The sequence below is a fragment of the Poecilia reticulata genome, linkage group LG4 (assembly GCF_000633615.1).
Source record: "Poecilia reticulata strain Guanapo linkage group LG4, Guppy_female_1.0+MT, whole genome shotgun sequence".
Classification (NCBI taxonomy): Eukaryota; Metazoa; Chordata; class Actinopteri; order Cyprinodontiformes; family Poeciliidae; genus Poecilia; species Poecilia reticulata.
This window is the reverse complement of record NC_024334.1, coordinates 30,030,777-30,049,261: the sequence shown is the minus strand read 5'-3', so window position 1 is coordinate 30,049,261 and position 18,485 is coordinate 30,030,777. Positions and strand designations below refer to the sequence as shown.

The 18,485-nt window shown below is 39.4% G+C and overlaps 1 protein-coding gene across 1 annotated transcript in view; it reads left to right on the top strand.

The window, feature by feature from the left end:
- ptprfa (protein tyrosine phosphatase receptor type Fa) overlaps positions 1–18,485 on the top strand; it is a 159,254-nt gene that overhangs the window by 67,944 nt on the left and 72,825 nt on the right. Inside the window, exons 9-12 of the mRNA XM_017304279.1 lie at positions 2,085–2,666; positions 6,964–7,100; positions 8,361–8,505; positions 15,371–15,564. Of these exons, the coding sequence (XP_017159768.1) occupies positions 2,085–2,666; positions 6,964–7,100; positions 8,361–8,505; positions 15,371–15,564 (1,058 nt within the window). The remainder of the gene's footprint in view (positions 1–2,084; positions 2,667–6,963; positions 7,101–8,360; positions 8,506–15,370; positions 15,565–18,485) is intronic.

Here is an 18,485-nt window from a genome sequence, read left to right as displayed (position 1 = left end):
GCTGCGCTTTGTCTGGTTCCTCACCTAGGACCTGTCTGCCTTGGGTGACCCTACCAGGGGCATAAAGCCCCAGACAGCATAACTCCTAGGATCATTGGGACACTCAAATCCCTCCACCACGATAAGGTGGTAGCCCAAGGAGAGGCCCGAACTGTGTACGAGTTGTATTTCATCATTAAATATTAATTTATTTTCTACCACCTGGGTTTGCCTGTGTTATCCTCACCACCATCCACCCACACTTCACGACAATTATAATGTATTGCTTTTGATGTTGGCCAATTAAACTATTTCCACTGTCCCAGATTTCACTAAATCTAACGCATAAGCTGTTAGTGGTGCTGATGTTTTTAGGTCACACTAAAGCAGCAGTGAAGGAGACCTGCTGCTGCTGTGCAGAGCTGCTCAGGTGTGGGTTAGAATCATGATGGCAAACCAGAAAAAAAAACGCAAAGAACTTTGCATAGTTGTTCCCCCAAACTAACCGACTTAGTTGAGTAATACTGTTGGATGCAGGTAATGTTAGCCAAAAGATGACTAGCAATACCAGTATAGCACCTTAAGCGTGTTAACAAGTAGCCAGTGGTCCCAAACCCCCCAGCTGTGAACTGGTACCGGTCCGTAGACCAATTGGTACCGGGCAGCACAAAAAAATAATTAAATATTTCCACACTCAGCAACATGAGTAAGAAACAGATCAGGTGTCTTTGGAAAGTTTATTTGTGAAGAGGAAAAGGCCCAGAGAAGAGATAGGAGAATGGATTTATTCCGGACCGGTAGGCGAGTCCCACATTCCAAGCCCGCTCCAAGCCCGCATGATATGCGGCGACTGGCTCGCTAATGAGGCAAGGAAGCTTAAACTACTTCGAGACATAGAGACCAAGCACACTGAGCATGGGTGTCATTGTCTCTCATCACTCCTTGATGAGACCGTCTTGTAGCAGAGAAACAATGCACAGGGCTCCCATTGATTTGTCGTTATTGTGAAATAATATTTTCTTGAAAGTAAAATTTTCGTTTTTGCTTCGCATCTGTATCTTATTTTGAAGGGACGTGTAAATGACCAGAGTCAGGGAGATGAGAGGAGAGGAGTAGAGCTTGTGAATCTTAGGTATGGTTTACACGGCACAATTTTGAATTGCCAATTTTCCGAACCTCTGTGACACATGAGCCAATAAAAGTAAAACAGGTTTGATCGGTTCTTGTGTCCAGCAACATGGCAGGAGTCACACACCACACATGAACCGATTCAAATAATGTTGTGTTTTACTAGTCACAAATATAAATGCCCCCCTAAAATAAGCCCCCGTTAAACTCGTCTGGAGCCAAGGCTGACGCTGACGTGTTGAGATGTAAATAATTGTTTGTTCACAATTATGTGAACAAACAATTATGTTTGTGAATTATGTTTGTGAACAAGCATCATTGTTCACAAAGATAAATCATTTTCACTACTCCCTCAATGTGCACCTATGAAACCGTGACTACAAATTATTCCTGTGGTTCACAGAGCTGCACAACCAGAGCCAACGCGGTTCGTTTTAAACTCCTACCTTGAAAGTTCTCCAAAGACCATAATTCCTCACAGAGAATTGATGCAAATATCCGTACAGGTCACCCTGTGTCCAGTTTGAGTGAAAGGAGGCGCGCGATGAGGTAAACTTAAGAGATAAAGCAGAGGCACCAGATGTGTGATTGGCCTGCTCTGCTGGCTTTAAATGCGTAAACTATAAACCTATCTTTTATCAATAAATGTGCTCCGCGATTGAAACTGTCAGAACAGCAGAGACTTTAAGATTAAAAAAAATAAATTAAGTGATATGTATTTTTTCTTATAATACACTGGGGGAAACCCTGTATGTTATTCACATATATAGCATATATATGTTATGCGATGTTATTCACATCATTCACATCCTGTACACCTCTTGCTTTGCAAACTGTATGGTTAAAAAGTTTAATTATTAGCATAATATTTAGTAATATAAGCTAAAAGACTTCCAATACAATTAAGCAGTTGGGTTTATGTGAGAACAGAAATCATTTTTTGTCTTGCTAAACCTCCTGTCTTAATTTTCTGACAGCTCTTCCGAAGATGCCCATCTTTCTGCAGGTGGTAGAGACCACAGCCACCAGTGTTACTTTAACATGGAAGTCTGGGAACGCCGAGCCTGTGTCCTACTATTTGGTTCAGTACCGTTCTAAAACTTCTGGCAATGATTTTCAGGAGATAGATGGTGTAGCCTCAACTCGCTACAGCATTGGCGGTCTTAGCCCCTTCTCTGAATATGAATTCCGTGTCCTGGCCTCTAATAGTGTTGGGCGTGGGCCTCCAAGCAGTATTGTGGAAATTCGTACAGGTGAGCAGGCACCATCATCACCACCGCTTCATGTACGGGCACGATTATTGAGCTCCACCACCATACTGGTGGAGTGGGAATTTCCTGAGGAGCCAAATGGTCAACTGCAAGGTTATCGGATCTTCTACAGTTCTGAGCCCACTAATCCACTCAGCACCTGGCAGATACATAACACCAATGACAGCAAGTTCACGTCCATCTCAGAACTCACGCCTAACATCACTTACAGCCTAAGGATGCTTGGCTTCACATCTATGGGAGATGGGCCACTGTCTGATGTTCTGCAGTTAAAAACCCAGCAAGGAGGTGAGGGTCCCCCACAGTAACTATTGTTTTTTTTACTTCCCTTTCCCGCTATTATTATTATTTTCCCATAAATATCCTGGATTGGGCTGCCTGCTCTTACATTAGTTGGTATACAATTCCCTTCCTTTGCTCTTATCTTAGTCCCCTGGTCCGATTACATTACTCTATGCTTGCACCCCCTTCCCCTGCTCTTACATTTCATGTGTCTTGTCTTTCAGTCCTGTCTCCCCCCATGGATGTGCTTTCAATGCTGCAAAACATGTGCAGCAACAGGCAATTCAAGGTGCTTTACAGCAAGCATATAAAGCACCTTGCTCATGAGGCAACAAAGAACAAACATGACATTTTCTCAAACGTCATCAAAATAATCAACAATCATAAAATATTTCAAATAAGACCAAGCTTAATGTTCCAGTTATTAATCAAAATCCACTTTTTGAGATTTATATTATCACTCATCAAAAACATACTCGGTGGGCAAGCAAGCTCCCACTTGTCATAATTTGGGGTAGTTCAGTGTTTCTCAACCTTTTTCGGCCCAGCGCCCCCCCAGCCTTTATCCAGGTCCCTCTCTGCCCCCCACCAAAGAATTTGCAGGCTATTTTGCACTGACCATTATTTTATCATTAATATAACTATCACTATTGTAGATGTTTTGATTTTTATGCTTGTTTCTGTATTTATCATCAAAAATAATTTCCCAGAGAACAAAAAAGTCATGGGAATAGAAATTATTTTCACAGGCGTCTATGAAAAATGCAACAAACATTCAAGTTAAAATTGGTAACAGCAGCCAATCAGAGTGGAAAAAATATTCTTGTTCTGTGCTGTAAATCTTGCACAAAAGGAGCAGATAAAAGATGTTCAACATGCCAGTTTAAACTGATCTATTTGCAAAACGACTGAGCTCTGCAACATTAAAACATGGATAGAACTGTAACTACATTAATCATAACTCTTCTTCTCTTCAGTGTTTGTCAGTTTCTGGTGGTGCAGCTCTGTGCTGCCTTCAGGAGAATGGGACATCAGAGTATCATCCATAAAACTTCACCCACATGGCATTTATTGTGCAAACCAGAGCTTTCAGTGGAAAAATAAAAGTTCCAGATCCTTTTAATGCCAAACAAATATGAGACAGAAACATGGATTACATCTTTATATAGACCTGTCTATTGATTATAGATTAATAGTTTTACTGGACAGAAATTAAAAAACAAATCTGGTTCTTATTCAAATCCTAATGAGTCAAATTGAAAGTGTCATGGAGTCATCAGCCTCATGACATTAACACTGACATGAAAAATAATACTGAAGAAATTAATATATCAAATCTAATTAAAAACATAAATAAGTGATCAGTTCTTTACCGTTATGGTCTGTAAGATATATTTATTCTCAGTACTAGATATGTTCTTAAACCCATGACATTTCAACAATATTATTTTACTTTTTATCTGGAAATAGTGTCGGTTTATTCTTGCCATACAGTCTCTGTATTAATTATTGCTCGAAAGGTCTTGCCATACCAGTTTATTCCTCTGTAAATACAGAGGAATAGTTTATTCTTGGATTTTGTTCTTCATTCATTTACATTTAGTTTCCTTTGATTAGTATTATCCTCTCTTGGTTTATTGTTATGTCCACTTTAGTTTCTTTCCTGTTGCTACATTTATTTGATCATTTATCCATTATAAGACGAATAATATAAGACGAATAATCTTCACTCATCACCTGCTGTGCCGCCTAATCGTCATGTGTTTCACATCATGTGTTGATTTTTTCACTGTTCAGCGTCAGATTCTCTGTTTTTATGCCATAATTCACATCTAGTTCGTCGCTCCGTTTTATGTCCCGCTTCTCCTGTTTCAGACTTTTGTGCAATGTGCATTGCTTCTTTTGTTTTTCTTTTTTTTTTAACCCCTAAGGTGCAGGGCGGTCGGGAAGCGTATTGATGGGGAAAAGGCAGACTGACATAAACCTTTTAAAACAACGGAAACAATTTCTGCATTCTGATTATTGAAATTTAAAAGTGCTGTGTTGTTCTATCACCCCGTTTCATACCGGACCACTTACAGCACCGTGTTAACGCTATAAAATGAAGGCTCTCTATCGTGGTATCASCCATGGAGGGATTTCTTGATTTAAATGGGTTCATTTTTCAGAGGGATACAGTGAGGGTATCGTGATTTTAGCTACCAGTAKCAGGAGAACGGAGCTGCGCCAAGAAGCTAACAGAAGCTAMAAAMMMYKRAWWRRARRARRRSYKSCMWYRATACAGTTGCAGCCAAGYATGRTTTAATGTTACACAATACAGTTTTACCAAGTTGCTCAAAGTCTAAACTGGTGTTGTTGTGCATTTAAGGTGTAAAGTTTACCTTCGACCAAACGCCCCCCAAAGGCATCCCAGCGCCCCCCTTTTGTAAAAATGTCCGCCAGCGCCCCTGCCATCCTCTGAACGCCCCCTGGGGGGCGGTACCGCACACGTTGAGAACCGCTAGGCTAGCAGGAGCCTCTTTAAGTAAGAGGTCCTAAGATGAAACCTTTTAGCAGGGGTGAACCAAAGAAATTCTAATGTTCTAATGTTTCTCAAACTTTTTCAGGGCAAGGACTACTGGTAACACTTTATTTGACGGGGTGTGCATAAGACTGACATGATACTGTCATAAACATGACATAACAGCTGTGTCCAAATTCTGGGTCGACGTCCTTCGAAGGACCCAGTCTAAGTAGACCGTAAATAAACGACGACCGGAAGAGAAAAGCTGTGAATTTGTGTAGGTCTAGCCTTCACCAATTGTCCTCACCCCCACTCCAGTGAAACTTATGTTGCCTAGCAACCCTGATTGCGTGAAGGAAAGAGCAGAGAAGAAAAAAAAACAATGGAGCCGAAGTTTTTAAGTCATATATTAATCTTGATTTCTGTTTCATTTTAAATCTGTTAGTTTGATTCTAAAATGTTCAAACATGTATTGCCCATGTATTGTTTGAACATGTAGGAATAAAGGAATAAATATTAGCAAATTATTTATTTCCAAATATAATACTCTCCAGATTTCAGGTAAGCCATTACAGTAAAATAAAACTAGTATGTCTGAAGGCTTAACTTTAATCAATCAAACCGATTTAATAAATTAAATACTGTAGTAAACCAAACATTTTATAACTAGATATTACCTATCTGAATAATATCGGTGTTTAACTTCCACTCATTGGGGAAAGCGTTTTGGTGAACTGACTAGATATTTGAGACTTACACATTTACATTCTCGTCTAAAAATGTTGTACAAAATCACGTTGTGTCATTTAAAGTGTAATATAATAAAATAATTTGTCGCTCTTTACCGTCATTGCTGCTTCGTCTGCATGCCCGGTTTGAACCCGCAATGAATTATGGGACATGGTGAGCCGTGAAGGATACACCGGACCCATCCTTCAAATCTGGGGAAAAGAAAGAAACATTTGGAGGTCACATTTGAAAAAGTCTTTGAATTCAGACAGGGCTTGTCGCCACACTATGATGTAATCTGCCTACAAATCCGTCCTTCGGAGGATGCAGACCCTGAATTGGGACACAGTCATGAACATGAAGGGGTATAATAAATGTCTAGATTGTTGTCATGAAGTGTCATGACAACAGTCATATTGTGCATTACAAAATAATGCACAGTCAGCACTTTTAATGCACCTTTTAGAGCAATTTTGCATTAAGAGTGTCATTATTTACCGAATGACAACAGATTCATAACAGTCAGACATTCATAAAGACTCCTTCATGTTCATGACGTGTTATGTCATGTTTATGACAGTGTCATGTCAGTCTCATGCACACCCCATCAATTAAAGTGTTACTAGACCACTTAACCTGAAATTCTCCCCACGTTGAATTTAACTGAGCTATGATTGTTTACATTTATTTAGATAACGGAACTGATTTTGGGTGTAGTTGCATAGACCACATCAAAAAGCACAAACTTTTTATGATCTTATCAGTATTTACCATCACTAAGTTAGATAAAAATATCTGTTACTCCTCAAACATCAAAGGAAAGTTTAATCTGGGAGTTGTCACAAAGTTAGAGAAGAAATGGAAAAAAAGTAGAGATGATTGCTTTTAACTTAAAAGAGTTGTCATTGTGTACAACTCTTTTAAGTTGTACACTAATTATTCTTAGTTCATTTTTCCATATACTTGGTAATCATTCAGTTGTAATTCTTTATTAAAATAACCTTTTTTCTAACCGGCTGATATAAAGGGCTGTCATCTATTGTCTTCTGGTTGTTATGTTCATGCTTTCAGTTCCACTCAAGCCATCTGGTTTTGAGGCCGAGGCAGAACTGGACACCCGGATAATGCTGTATTGGCTTTGGCCTGTCCAAGACCACATCATCAGTTATGAACTAAGTTACTGGGAGGCCAACAGCCCCACAAACAAGGTAAATTTACCCAGAAATGAAATGCTGTATTTCAATGCAAAGGTTTCCATGTGTTTGGATTCAAGTAAAACATACACTATTGTGCCAAAATTATTTTCTCACCCACCCAAATGATCAGAATCACTTGATTTGCTTGATTGAATGAGGTGATTCAATCACTTCCATGGCCACAGGTGTATAAAATGGCCATGCAGACTGTTTCTATAAACATTTGTGAAACTATGGGTCTCTCTCGGGAGCTCAGTGAATTCCAGTGTGGAACTGTGATAGGTTGCCACCTGTGCAACAAATCTAGTCATATTTCCTCAGCCCTAAATATTCCAATGTCAACTGTCAGCTGATTTATAAGAAAATGGAAGAGTTTGGGGAACAACAGCCACAAAGTGGTAGGCCACATAAACTGAGGGAGTGAGGTCAGTGGATGCTGAATCACATAGTACAAAGACGTCGCCAACTACTGACCTCCAAACTTCATGTGGCCTTCAGATTAGCTCAGGAACAGTGCAAGGAGAGCTTCATGGAATGGGTTTCCATGGTGGAGCAGCTGCATCCAAACCATATATCACCAAGTGAAGCAAAGCATTGGATGCAGTGGTGTAAAGCTGCCACCACTGGACTTTAGAGTGGTGGAGGCGTGTTCTCTGGAGTGACAAATTACGCTTCTCCATCTGCCAATCTGAGTCTGAGTTTGGCGATTGCCAGAAGAACGGTTCTTGTCTGACAGCAGTGTACCAAGTGTAAAGTTTGGTGGAACCAGGATTATGGTGTAAGGTTGTTTTTCAATAGCTGTGCTTAGCCTTAGTTCCAGTGAAAGGACCTCGGAATGCTTCTCTTTGTAACATCACAGCCATGGAAGTCTGTTTAGCCTGGTTACCTGCACTGCATGACCATCAATAAGGAGGGTGATGTTCTGGACAGAGGATCAGTCATTTTGGACCAGTGATGAGTAATTCTATTTTGTTGCTGTTGAGCTTTAGAAAGTTAGTGTGACTGAGTTTGATGTCAGTCAGACAGTTGCTACTTGTGGAAGGAAGGACTAAGGTGATGTATTTGGTGGAGACACGTCACAATGTTGGGTGGATAATGTGTTCATGGCGTAACATATAGAGAATGAAGAGCAGGGGACCAGACATCATAATTATTTTAAAAGCTAAATTTTTTAGAGGTGTAAATTATTTTGGTCTCATAACTGACAGTCTACTTTTTCCTGAGATTTAAATAATAGTCTGTGAATTCTAGTTAAATTTTTTCTCTTCACAGCATCATGTCTCTCTCAGTGCAGCAGGCTCGTTTGCCGTTGATGGTCTGAAGCCAGATACGCTGTACTTGTTTTCCATAGCAGCACGCTCTGAAAGAGGCTTGGGAGTTTTCACTCAACCTATTCAGGCCAGGACAACCAAATCCAGTAAGTTTGGTTTATATAACTTTCATATCTACTCAGTCAATAAGAATTAAAGTGATCATAACCTACCATATTTGCTTATAAGTGGTGCCTAAATAATATTTAAAAAGTTATTGTATGTGCCAGTTTTTAGTCACAAAATGTTATATTTTCTCCTACTTTTCTTCAACAAAAATGAGATGCAAAAACTTGCACAGATTTTGTTTTTAAACTGTTAAAAATGTCCTATCTGCTGCACCTGTGACTGCTGCTCTGTGGGAAAAGTTTTTAACAAGTTGTTAAAAAGGACATGAAGTTTTTTTGAGCCAAACACCTGGCAGTTCATAACCAGTTAAAGTTGTAAGCAGCGTTGGAAGCCCTCGCAGCGCAGCGCAGCACAGCGCAGCGCAGGCCTCATAATTTATGCCTCCATACAAACAGCAATGCCACCCGCTTGCTGTCATCAACGCTCTCGTGCAGTTCATGCACCGGTCTACTAGGCCAGGGGTTCTTAACGTTTTTGACCTCGGGGCCCAATTTTTCCAATCCAAAGTGGCCCATTTATATATTAACCACCTACTGGTTTACCAAACGGACCTGAACTTTGATTTTTTTTCAACATAAAAGTCAAATCCATGTATACCAACCAAAGACAAAATCAAATATATTTTTTGCTTTACAATCCCAAAGGTTTATTTATCATTGTTATGCAAACCTGCACATAAAACAGCATCCTGAACAAGCCAGCAATTCATGGAATGGATCAAACTGCAACAAGAGTAAAATTAACTAATATTAGGCCACGGAGTATTAGAGCCACTGCACTTAGAAAAAAAGTATATTTCTGCCAAAAAACTTGAGATGACTCTAAGAAATGTAATAGAGAAAACACAGACATTCCTGAGTTAGAAAAGTTGAAAAAAAATTGACTTTTGAAACTTGGAAATATACTTTTTATTATTATTATTTCCGAGAGTAATCTAAAACATTTCTGGGTTTTTTTCAGTAAAATATTTGACTTGAAGTTCATACATTTCGCTGTTTTTTCTAGAAAATTTCAGAGATATTTGCCAGAAATGTAATCCTTTTTACAGTGGCTTAAGATAAAAAAAACCTGAGGAAAATGTGGTAATTGGTTCAATTAAGATATATGTTGACATTTCAGGTGAATGGTCAGATTTCGAGGGATTGCCATGCCCACAAGCCTTGATGTATGGAAAAGGTTTTGATAACTTTTGGCCTTCAATGTCTCAAAAATCTGCATAATGATTTTGAAGTCTGTGCCTCCAAAGTTTTAGGTGTTCAGTTTGTCACCTTCTGCTGAGGCCGATTCAAAGTTGGTTGCTAGAGATTTTTCTGTAAATCTCAGGGAGTTGTAGAACTGGACCAAATTTTATGCCTCAACAATAAAGTAAGGTTACTTTGAATGGTACTTAGTGGTACTGGTGCAAAGGCTACTTTAAATGTTGCTGGGTGGCGCTGTTAAGCCGGGGGGTGGAGGGCTTTTGCAATTTTTGTGATGACCTGAAAATATGTAATTTTGACACAGGCCTGATGCGTCCACCAAGCAGTGAGTTTTCAGTTACAAATATTTAGGCCTCCAAAAAGCCAATTAATTTGGTAGAAAGCTTCACTGCTTGGGACTTCACATAAATGGTATGATTACAGAAGGCCTTCGAAGTGCTGTTGCTGCGAAGGCCTCGAGCCTAATGATAAAGCATCAATATATTTACCAGTGGAAACATGCTATAAGCTGGTTGACCATTTTAAGAAAGGCTTGACTGCTTTAGTGCTAAGCTAAATCTGTGCCAGGTGTATAACTATTTTGTGGTCATTTGTTGTCTATCTGCTGTAGCCTTCTGGAGCTCTATGCTAGACTTGCAAGTACTTCTACCCTGGTGAAAAATATATATATACTAAGTATGTTAAATTTTAGCATATTTGAAGCCAGACTCCTCCGTATACTTGAAGTATGCTATTTTGGTACTATTTATATAGCACATTTTCAGCAACATGGAAATACAAAGTTCTTTTTCAGGAATTAAAAGGGGAAATACAAACAAAATAACAAACCAAAAGGAAAGAGCAAAAGAAGAGAAAAATAATCTAATGTTGATCTAAGTATCTAAACTAGGTGCTCCTGTTCAGTGTTGCTAAGTATCCTCTGGTCTAATTCCATGGGTTGGAAGAACAGGAGTCTAAAAAGTAGTCTAGATCCAAAAGTTTCCTCTGTGCTTCTGGTCTCTGTATCTAAATAGTGAGTACTCTCCAGTTTCTGACAAAATAAGCTAAAGTGTGACTAATCTAATTCCTTTTCTGGGTTAAAACTGAGTACTCCATAGTTTCTAAATAACTGATAATAATCTAAAGCTAAACAGCCAAATTCTAAGTTTGTTCTACGTCCTTTTCTGGGTTAAAAATGAGTAGTCACAGTTTCTAGCAAGTAGTAGTATAAAAAGTAACTAAGTGACTGCTCCTGTATTTCTGGATTCTAAATTCTTTGTAATTCTAATTCTAATTCCTTTTCTGATCTGTAGCAGTACGAGTCTTTCTGCATAAAAGTTATCTAGGAAGCATAAAGTAAGCACAACCCATGTATGGAGGCCTTGACGTGGCCGTCGCAGGTTCGATTCCCGGCCTGGTGACGTTTGGCGCATATCTTTCCCCATCTCTCGTTACCAACTATCAAATAAAGGCCACTAGAGCCAATAAAAAAAGTCTTTGTTATGACAACTTGACATTAACCAAAAAATCATGATCTGACATAAATTTGTTATAAAAGTATTACCGATTAAACTTTAAAAATTAGCTTTATGTGGTAATATTATTTTGCTCTGCCATGTTGTTTAGTCTTAAATTTCTTAATTTAATTGATCCTAAAGTTTTACAGCAAGATGTCTACAAAACACTTATGAACTTGGCATTTGAAACATTATTTAAGGCTGTTTTAAGTAGTGCAATACACCATCTCCACCAGTTAGAGGCAGCAGTGCACAAACAGGCGTGCAGTGTGTGGGTGAAGAAGAAATCTTCCATATTGTGGGGCCAACCTAACAAGTTATAATGGCCAGGCGTTCTGTTTAAAAAGAAGCCGAAGTATGAAAAACACTAGTATTTTTCAACCTTTTTTGAGCCAAGGTACATTGTTTTAATTTAAAAAATCATGAGGCACACCACCAACCAAAAATGGAAACAAAGATACTCTGTAGCCGCCTATATTACATATATAGTCATTCTTATCAAAGTATCTTGAATAGGAATCAAATGAACCCAAAAATGTATTTTTTATCACATTTTACATTTCTTATTCCAAATTGCACTTAACATATCCAGTTCAAAAATACACCTGAACAGCCACAACACTGTGGGGTTAAATTTAAAGACGTTGTAGAAAACTTCAAAGTGTTTTACAAACTAATCCACAAGCATCTTATAGCCGGAATACAGAAAATAATTTGTATTCTGAAAGAAGCAATAATATTTGGGAAACATTTCACTTTATATTCACTGTTACAATATGAAGAGTTGCATGTACAAAATGTCAATATCTGTATAGTTAACCCACCTGTGCATGTTTGGATGAAAACAGCTGATTTCCTGGCAGACACTCGACGAAGATGGCATTATTTATTTTCAAAAAGTCTTTTAAAACCAATTACCGTATTTTTTGGACTATACAGCGCACCATACTAGCACCCTCAATTAAAAAAAACAAAAAAAAAACTGGAAGCTCCTCTCGGTTTTTCATAAGGACCCAGCAGAGTGCTGCGTCCTAATAAACCTGCTGGACGCAGCACTCCGTCTCCAAAGCCGAACCATGGTTTCGTTCACACCGAGCTTAAATGCAGCGGCTCTATTTCCCTCCTGTAGAGCCAGATCGACAGCCCTCAACTTAAAAGCTGCATGATATGAGTTTGAAAACATTTCTCCGTCATGCCTGCTGCTAGTATGTGGTTGTTCTAAATGGAAATTTAGCGCGTTCTTCTTTGATTTATAATTTTGACTTCTAATGATTCACTTCCTGCTAGAGAGCCCCCTGGTGGTTGAAGAAAAATCCACAGAAAAGCTGAACCGGGCTACAACCCGCATGGTTCAAAGCTTAGGAAAAAAGTAGCAGCTTATAGTCCGGAAAATACGGTACCGTAGGTGAAATTGAATAATTTCCACGGCACACCTGACGATCACTCACGGCACACGCGGAACAGTGGTTGAAAAACACTGACCTAATACATACATGAGGTATGTGTCTTATTAACTTTACATTTTCTTTGAGAGAATAACATTGATTATGTTCTCTTTCTGTCATGGTTTTAGAAGTACACTGAACCCACATGCAGCAAAACACTCAGGAGAAAGCTCGAGATCAAAGGTTTATTAACAAACAGATCCGGGGGACTGTGGACCGGAGGCAGAGCAGAAATGTCAGGGCTGGGGAGCAGGAACCAGAATGATGCCAGTTCGGGGAGCTGAGGGAGAGAGGGACCAGCCCGAGGGTGCTCGTCGGAGAAATCCGGGTCGAGCTGACGGATGGATAGGTCTCGGATTCGATCCGGCTCTCGGACTCGGTTCAACCTGGAGTGAGGAGATGGATTCGTTAGAGCACGCAGAATTAACAATACAAGGCCTTCTTACTAGTTTCTGTTACCGCGGATATCAACACTCTGGCGAGGAAGTGTTGTCAGGTGGCTCCTCTTAAGCTCCTGGTGATGATCTGATGATCGGCAGGTGCGTGGTGACACACCCGTGGGGTGGGGCATCGGAAGGGAGCTGGGGAAAACCCCCTCTGGTGGTAGCTGGCGGTGGCGCAGGGACGGAGGACAACAACACTTTCTTTGTAATGAACATAGTCAATTGTTCATTACAATTCTATAGCAATTCAAACCAATCCTACCTTGATGTAAGTTAATGTTAGCTAAAGTTATTAAACTCCATTACTGTATGGTTAGCCCTTAATATTAAATATATTTTAAAGACAAGCAAATAGGTTTTTTTCCCCTCCAATTTTAATGTAGCAAATTAAAAGCTAATATGTTGTTCAAAGTTATCCTTTATGTGCATTATTTAGCAACTTGGCTGATGTGACACAGTGCTTGTGTTCTTTGCTTTGGCAACTTTAGCTACATGAAGCTAAAGGCATGTTAGCCTACGGCAGAGGCTCCCAAACTGTGTAGTGCGCCCCCTGGGGGTGGGGGGGGGCTTGCCATTGCAGGGGGGGCGCGGGAAGCCGTCTAGATGAAGAAAAAAACCTGAACGCTGTATGCGCTGGGTTTTTACCTTACAATGGCCAACTCTGTTATTCCTGTCAATTTAATACAGTAGGGGCTTCCACACGTCCCATATCTATGTCTTCTCTCACTTTTATCAGCAGTTAATACTGTTTAATTCGTTGTTAACATGTGGTAACCTGTTTTTCCGAGCCGCCTTTAAATGCAACATGAGCGCTATGACGCTCGCGCTGTGCGCGAAGGAGACCTGCTGCTGCTGGAGCTGCACAGGTGTGTTAGAATCATGGCATCAAACCAGCAAAACGCAAAGAACTTTTCAGTTTTTCCCCGAAACCAACAGACTGTTGAGTAAAGCTGTTGGATGCAGGTAAAGTTAGCTAAAAGATGACTAGCTAGCTAATATCAATACATCACCTTAAGCTTAACAAGTAGCTTGTAGGCATTCATTTTGCCCCGCAAAAAAGTCGTCACCGACTATGAGATTGTCCAGAAGAGATTCACCAAGTTTGAATTCATGAAAAGGCTTTCAACATGATTAACTACTGCACGAACAGCTGTAATTTCGGAGCATTTCTGGACACCTTCAATGAGCTGCTGCCAGGAAATGAAGACAAGAAGAAGATCTCCTGTTTTCAGAGCATTTCAGGAAGGCTATAATGAAGGAGGAGATGGCTGACACAATCAAAGCAAAAACTTTTACTGTTGAAAGAACCTATTTTCTTAAGTTAGAGAATAAGTAATTCTGTTTTAGTTTTTCAATCAGTATTTCAGAGTAACAACATATTGATCAGATGTTATACCCTCTGTTTGAAGAACAAGTTATCTTGTTTTATTTCAATGTACAAAGGGTTTGTTCTACAGCTATGATGGTAGTTATAATTAGTCCAGTGTTTTTCACTTCACTTAAGGTAAGTATCAGTGGCTCTGTTAGCATAGCATTTGACACTGTAATAACACTAAATGACATCTTTATAATTGTTGCTACTAGTTTCACTTTACTTAAGGTAAGAGTTAATATTAATGACACTGTAATGACACTTAATGACATTCATAACTAGTGCTACTTGTTCCACTTGATGTAAAATAAATTGTTATTGACTCTTATTAAATCATTTGACAGTGTAATAAGGCTTAATGACATTTTTATTGTTGGTCCTACTTGTTTCGCTGTATTTGAGGTAGTGGGAATATTAATTGCTGTTTTGTTAAGTCTTTTGATAGTGTAATAATTAAATTATTATGACTACTTTTATGACATATGATTCTTGGTTAATGTCAAGTTGTCATAACAAAGACATTTTGAATAATGTCAATTTTGTATTAAAAGTGTCATGATTTACTGAATGACACTTTGACAGTCATAAATATTCATGAAAACTTGTGTTCATGACAGGTGTTATGTTTAAGACAGTCTCATGTCAGTCTTATTCACACCCCTTCAAATAAAGTGTTACCTTTGAGTAAGAGGGCTCTCTTACTCAAACTAATCCTGCTCAATCTACCTTTTTCATATGTGATAAGATTAACTGTATTAAACACTAAGAATATTAAATTTTTCTCAACATCGCCCAGTCATTATCAACTATGACTGGGCCATATTTGATCAAATTTAATTTGATGTGAATTAGAAAGAACTAAAGCAATTTCTTTTGATGCATTTTCAGTGCTTGGACCTCCTCCCAGAAAGGTGGTGATAGAAACCCTTAATTCCACTACTATCAAGATGTCTTGGAAGGCCCCATTGTCAGTGAAGCAGTATGGGCAGATTCAAGGTTACCATGTTCTCTGTTCCAAGTTAAAGAATGGAGAACCCCATGGTCAGCCTGTCGTCAGTGACATTTCAAACCCTAAAGCTCAGGTAATTTAGCCTTTTTTCAAATTCATTTTAGTTTGCTGTAACATAAAATTGATTTCATGAATATAAATGTTTGTGTCTCATCTCAACACTTTAAAAGTTAATATTGAAATAAAGCTATTATAGCAGTTGAGCACATATGCTTTGTCATATGGTAGTGAGGTGGTGAGAAGAAACGCAGATGAGCCCAGGTTGACATATTTAGAAGATGATTTAATGATGAATTCAGTTAACAAAATCCAAACAGTGACAGCACAAGGAAAGTGGAGACTAAGGCTCACAGACGCAATGACATCTAACATGACACGGAAATGTGGTTAGACGAGGACCCAACAAGGAACATAGACAACAGGTGGAACTAAATACACAGGGAGGGTAATCACAGGAACGAGACACAGCTGGGATCAATCAGGACAGGATAGCACAGAGACTCACAGGGGAACAAAACACAGAAAAACCTCAAAAGAAACACACAGAAAATGCAGATCACCACACTTGTACTGCTTTTGAGGACGGAATGTACATATTTTAGAAGTTTGCTGCTTTTAGGTATTGTGCTCTTACCTAAAATTGTGTAAGAATGTAGGAATTGTGATCAATGCTGTAGAACAGGGGTGTCCAAAGCCGGTCCTGGAGGGCCGGCATCCTGCATGTTTTAGTTCTCTCCCTGGTTTTACACACCTGCATCAAATGATGGCTCATTAGAAGGTTTAAGGAGAACATTGACTTACTGAGGAGGTTATAACTACCACTAGGGAGAGAACTAAAACATTCAGGATGCCGGCCCTTGAGGACCAACTTTGGACACCCCCTGCTGTAGAATTTACAATACAGATCATAACTTAAATGGAAAAAAAAAGTATTTTTGTCAGACTGAGCCAGATTTTGCTGGAAGTTTCTTCTTGTTAAAGGGGAGTTTTCCTTTCTGCTGTTGCTGCATGCATAGTGAGTGAGGAATTCCTTCAAAGTTCATTACAAAATGCAGTCAGCTGTGCTTGTTTGATTGATTCAGGCTAACCACAACTTATTCAAATAGCCGAGTTTCCTTAGAAAGCTTTTTCTCAATTGCAGCAACAACAAAAAAACACAACCAAATTTAGTTTAAATTTAGTTGTATTGTAACTAGATTCAGCATGGAATGTAGTTTACTGTGAATCTGGCTTTTTATGTAAATTGCATGTTTTGTAAAGTACCTAGACTTTACAAAATTTCACTTGTTGAAATGAAATTGAATCGGATTGAATTTGATTGGCAGCTAAACGGTGAGAGGCGCCGGGCAGGAGTGGGCATATTTGTTGCCCCCATCTTGGCGCCTGTATGCAACAGGGACCATCTTTTATGGTTGGTGCATGGTGTTTGGAGTGTGCTCCAGGGCGCCACCTTTTGGTTTGTATGTGCTGTATGGGCTGCCTGGCATATTCCGGTGGGTGCAGTTGCTTCAACTGAGCTGGACTCAGAAGGAGCTTGTAGTGAATTGTTATGTTGGTGTTCATAATTCAAAGAATGAGGAAGTGGGAAGTGGAAGGCAAGAAAACAGGGGGGAGAAAACGGAATGTAGAATGATGGTCGGGTGGAAAAGAGGGTGAGGAGGGGGGAGAGAAGGGGGAAGGAAAGGCTAGGTGTAGATTTGGAAAACGGGTGAGGTTAGGGTAAGGATAAGGATTTGGCACAGGAGGAAAAGTGGGATTTTTGACCCTGTATTCTGACGCAAACGCAGCTAGTCAGCGACAGATATCGACAGCAATCGACAGTCTACATTTTCACTCACGGGAGTCAAAATCTGTCAATTGTGGAATCCTTGGAGGGGGGGAGTGGCGGTGCGGGGGAGCGGGCGGGAAGTGTTAACGACTCTACTTAGCATACGAATAGCCTAGCACAGGGGTGCTCAAAAGTCCGGTCCTCGAGAGCTACCATCCTGCAACTTTTAGAAATATCCTTACTCCAACAGACCGGGACCAGCTCTAAACAGGCCTGGTAACGAGCCTTTCATTTGATCCAGGTGTGTTGGAGCAGGGAAGCATCTGAAAGTTGCAGGACGGTAGCTCTTGAGGACTGGACTTGAGCACCCCTGGCCTAGCATATGCAAAGGCGCTTCAACAGACCCACGTGGATTCTCAGTCATTGGATGAAAAACAATGACATCACAGTTCATCATTGACATGTGATTGGTTGGTTGATGTGTGCCCATTGGATAGCACTTGTCTTTATAAATAAACCCTGCCCCAATCATTAACATTTTTAATGCTGTATTTTAAAAAATCTATATAAAAAATAAATGCTGTATTAAAATCATTTCATATTGCTTATATGCAACATGTTCATATATGAGCAACATAAAAGAGACAGAAGTTTTTTTTTCCTTTTTTTCTTTATTTCATTTTATTTTTTTACTGTTTGCACACAAAATAAGACATAAATGCTTGTCAATTTTTGGACCATCTGGCAGTGTTTTTTTGTCCAAACATGAACATTATGCTGTGTTCAGGACAGGCCCAACATCTCTCCTGTAGCGTAGACCTGACGTCTCTTCCTGTCTTGTAGTCCTGATGTCACTGAGCTCCTGGTTCGAGGAATTTGGGGTCCATCCTGACTTCACCTCATAGCTGCCAATACTCTCTGCCTTCCTCCATCAGCTGATAACACAGAACAGACAATCATTATGAGCTACAGGCATCTTTTAGTCATTATGAAACTACAGTGAAATTGTTAGGCAACTTCCAGCTTAGTATGCTCACATAAGACATTAAAACAAACAAACAAACAAACAAAAAAGCACATTAATACATTCTTACAAAAAATAAAAACTTTAATAAAAAAGAGAAAACACTTGGAAACAATAGGAAGAAAAAAATAATTAAAAACAGTTGGTAATAATTAGGAAAACATAATTCAACAAACTCTGAGGCAGATAATTTGCTTTGATG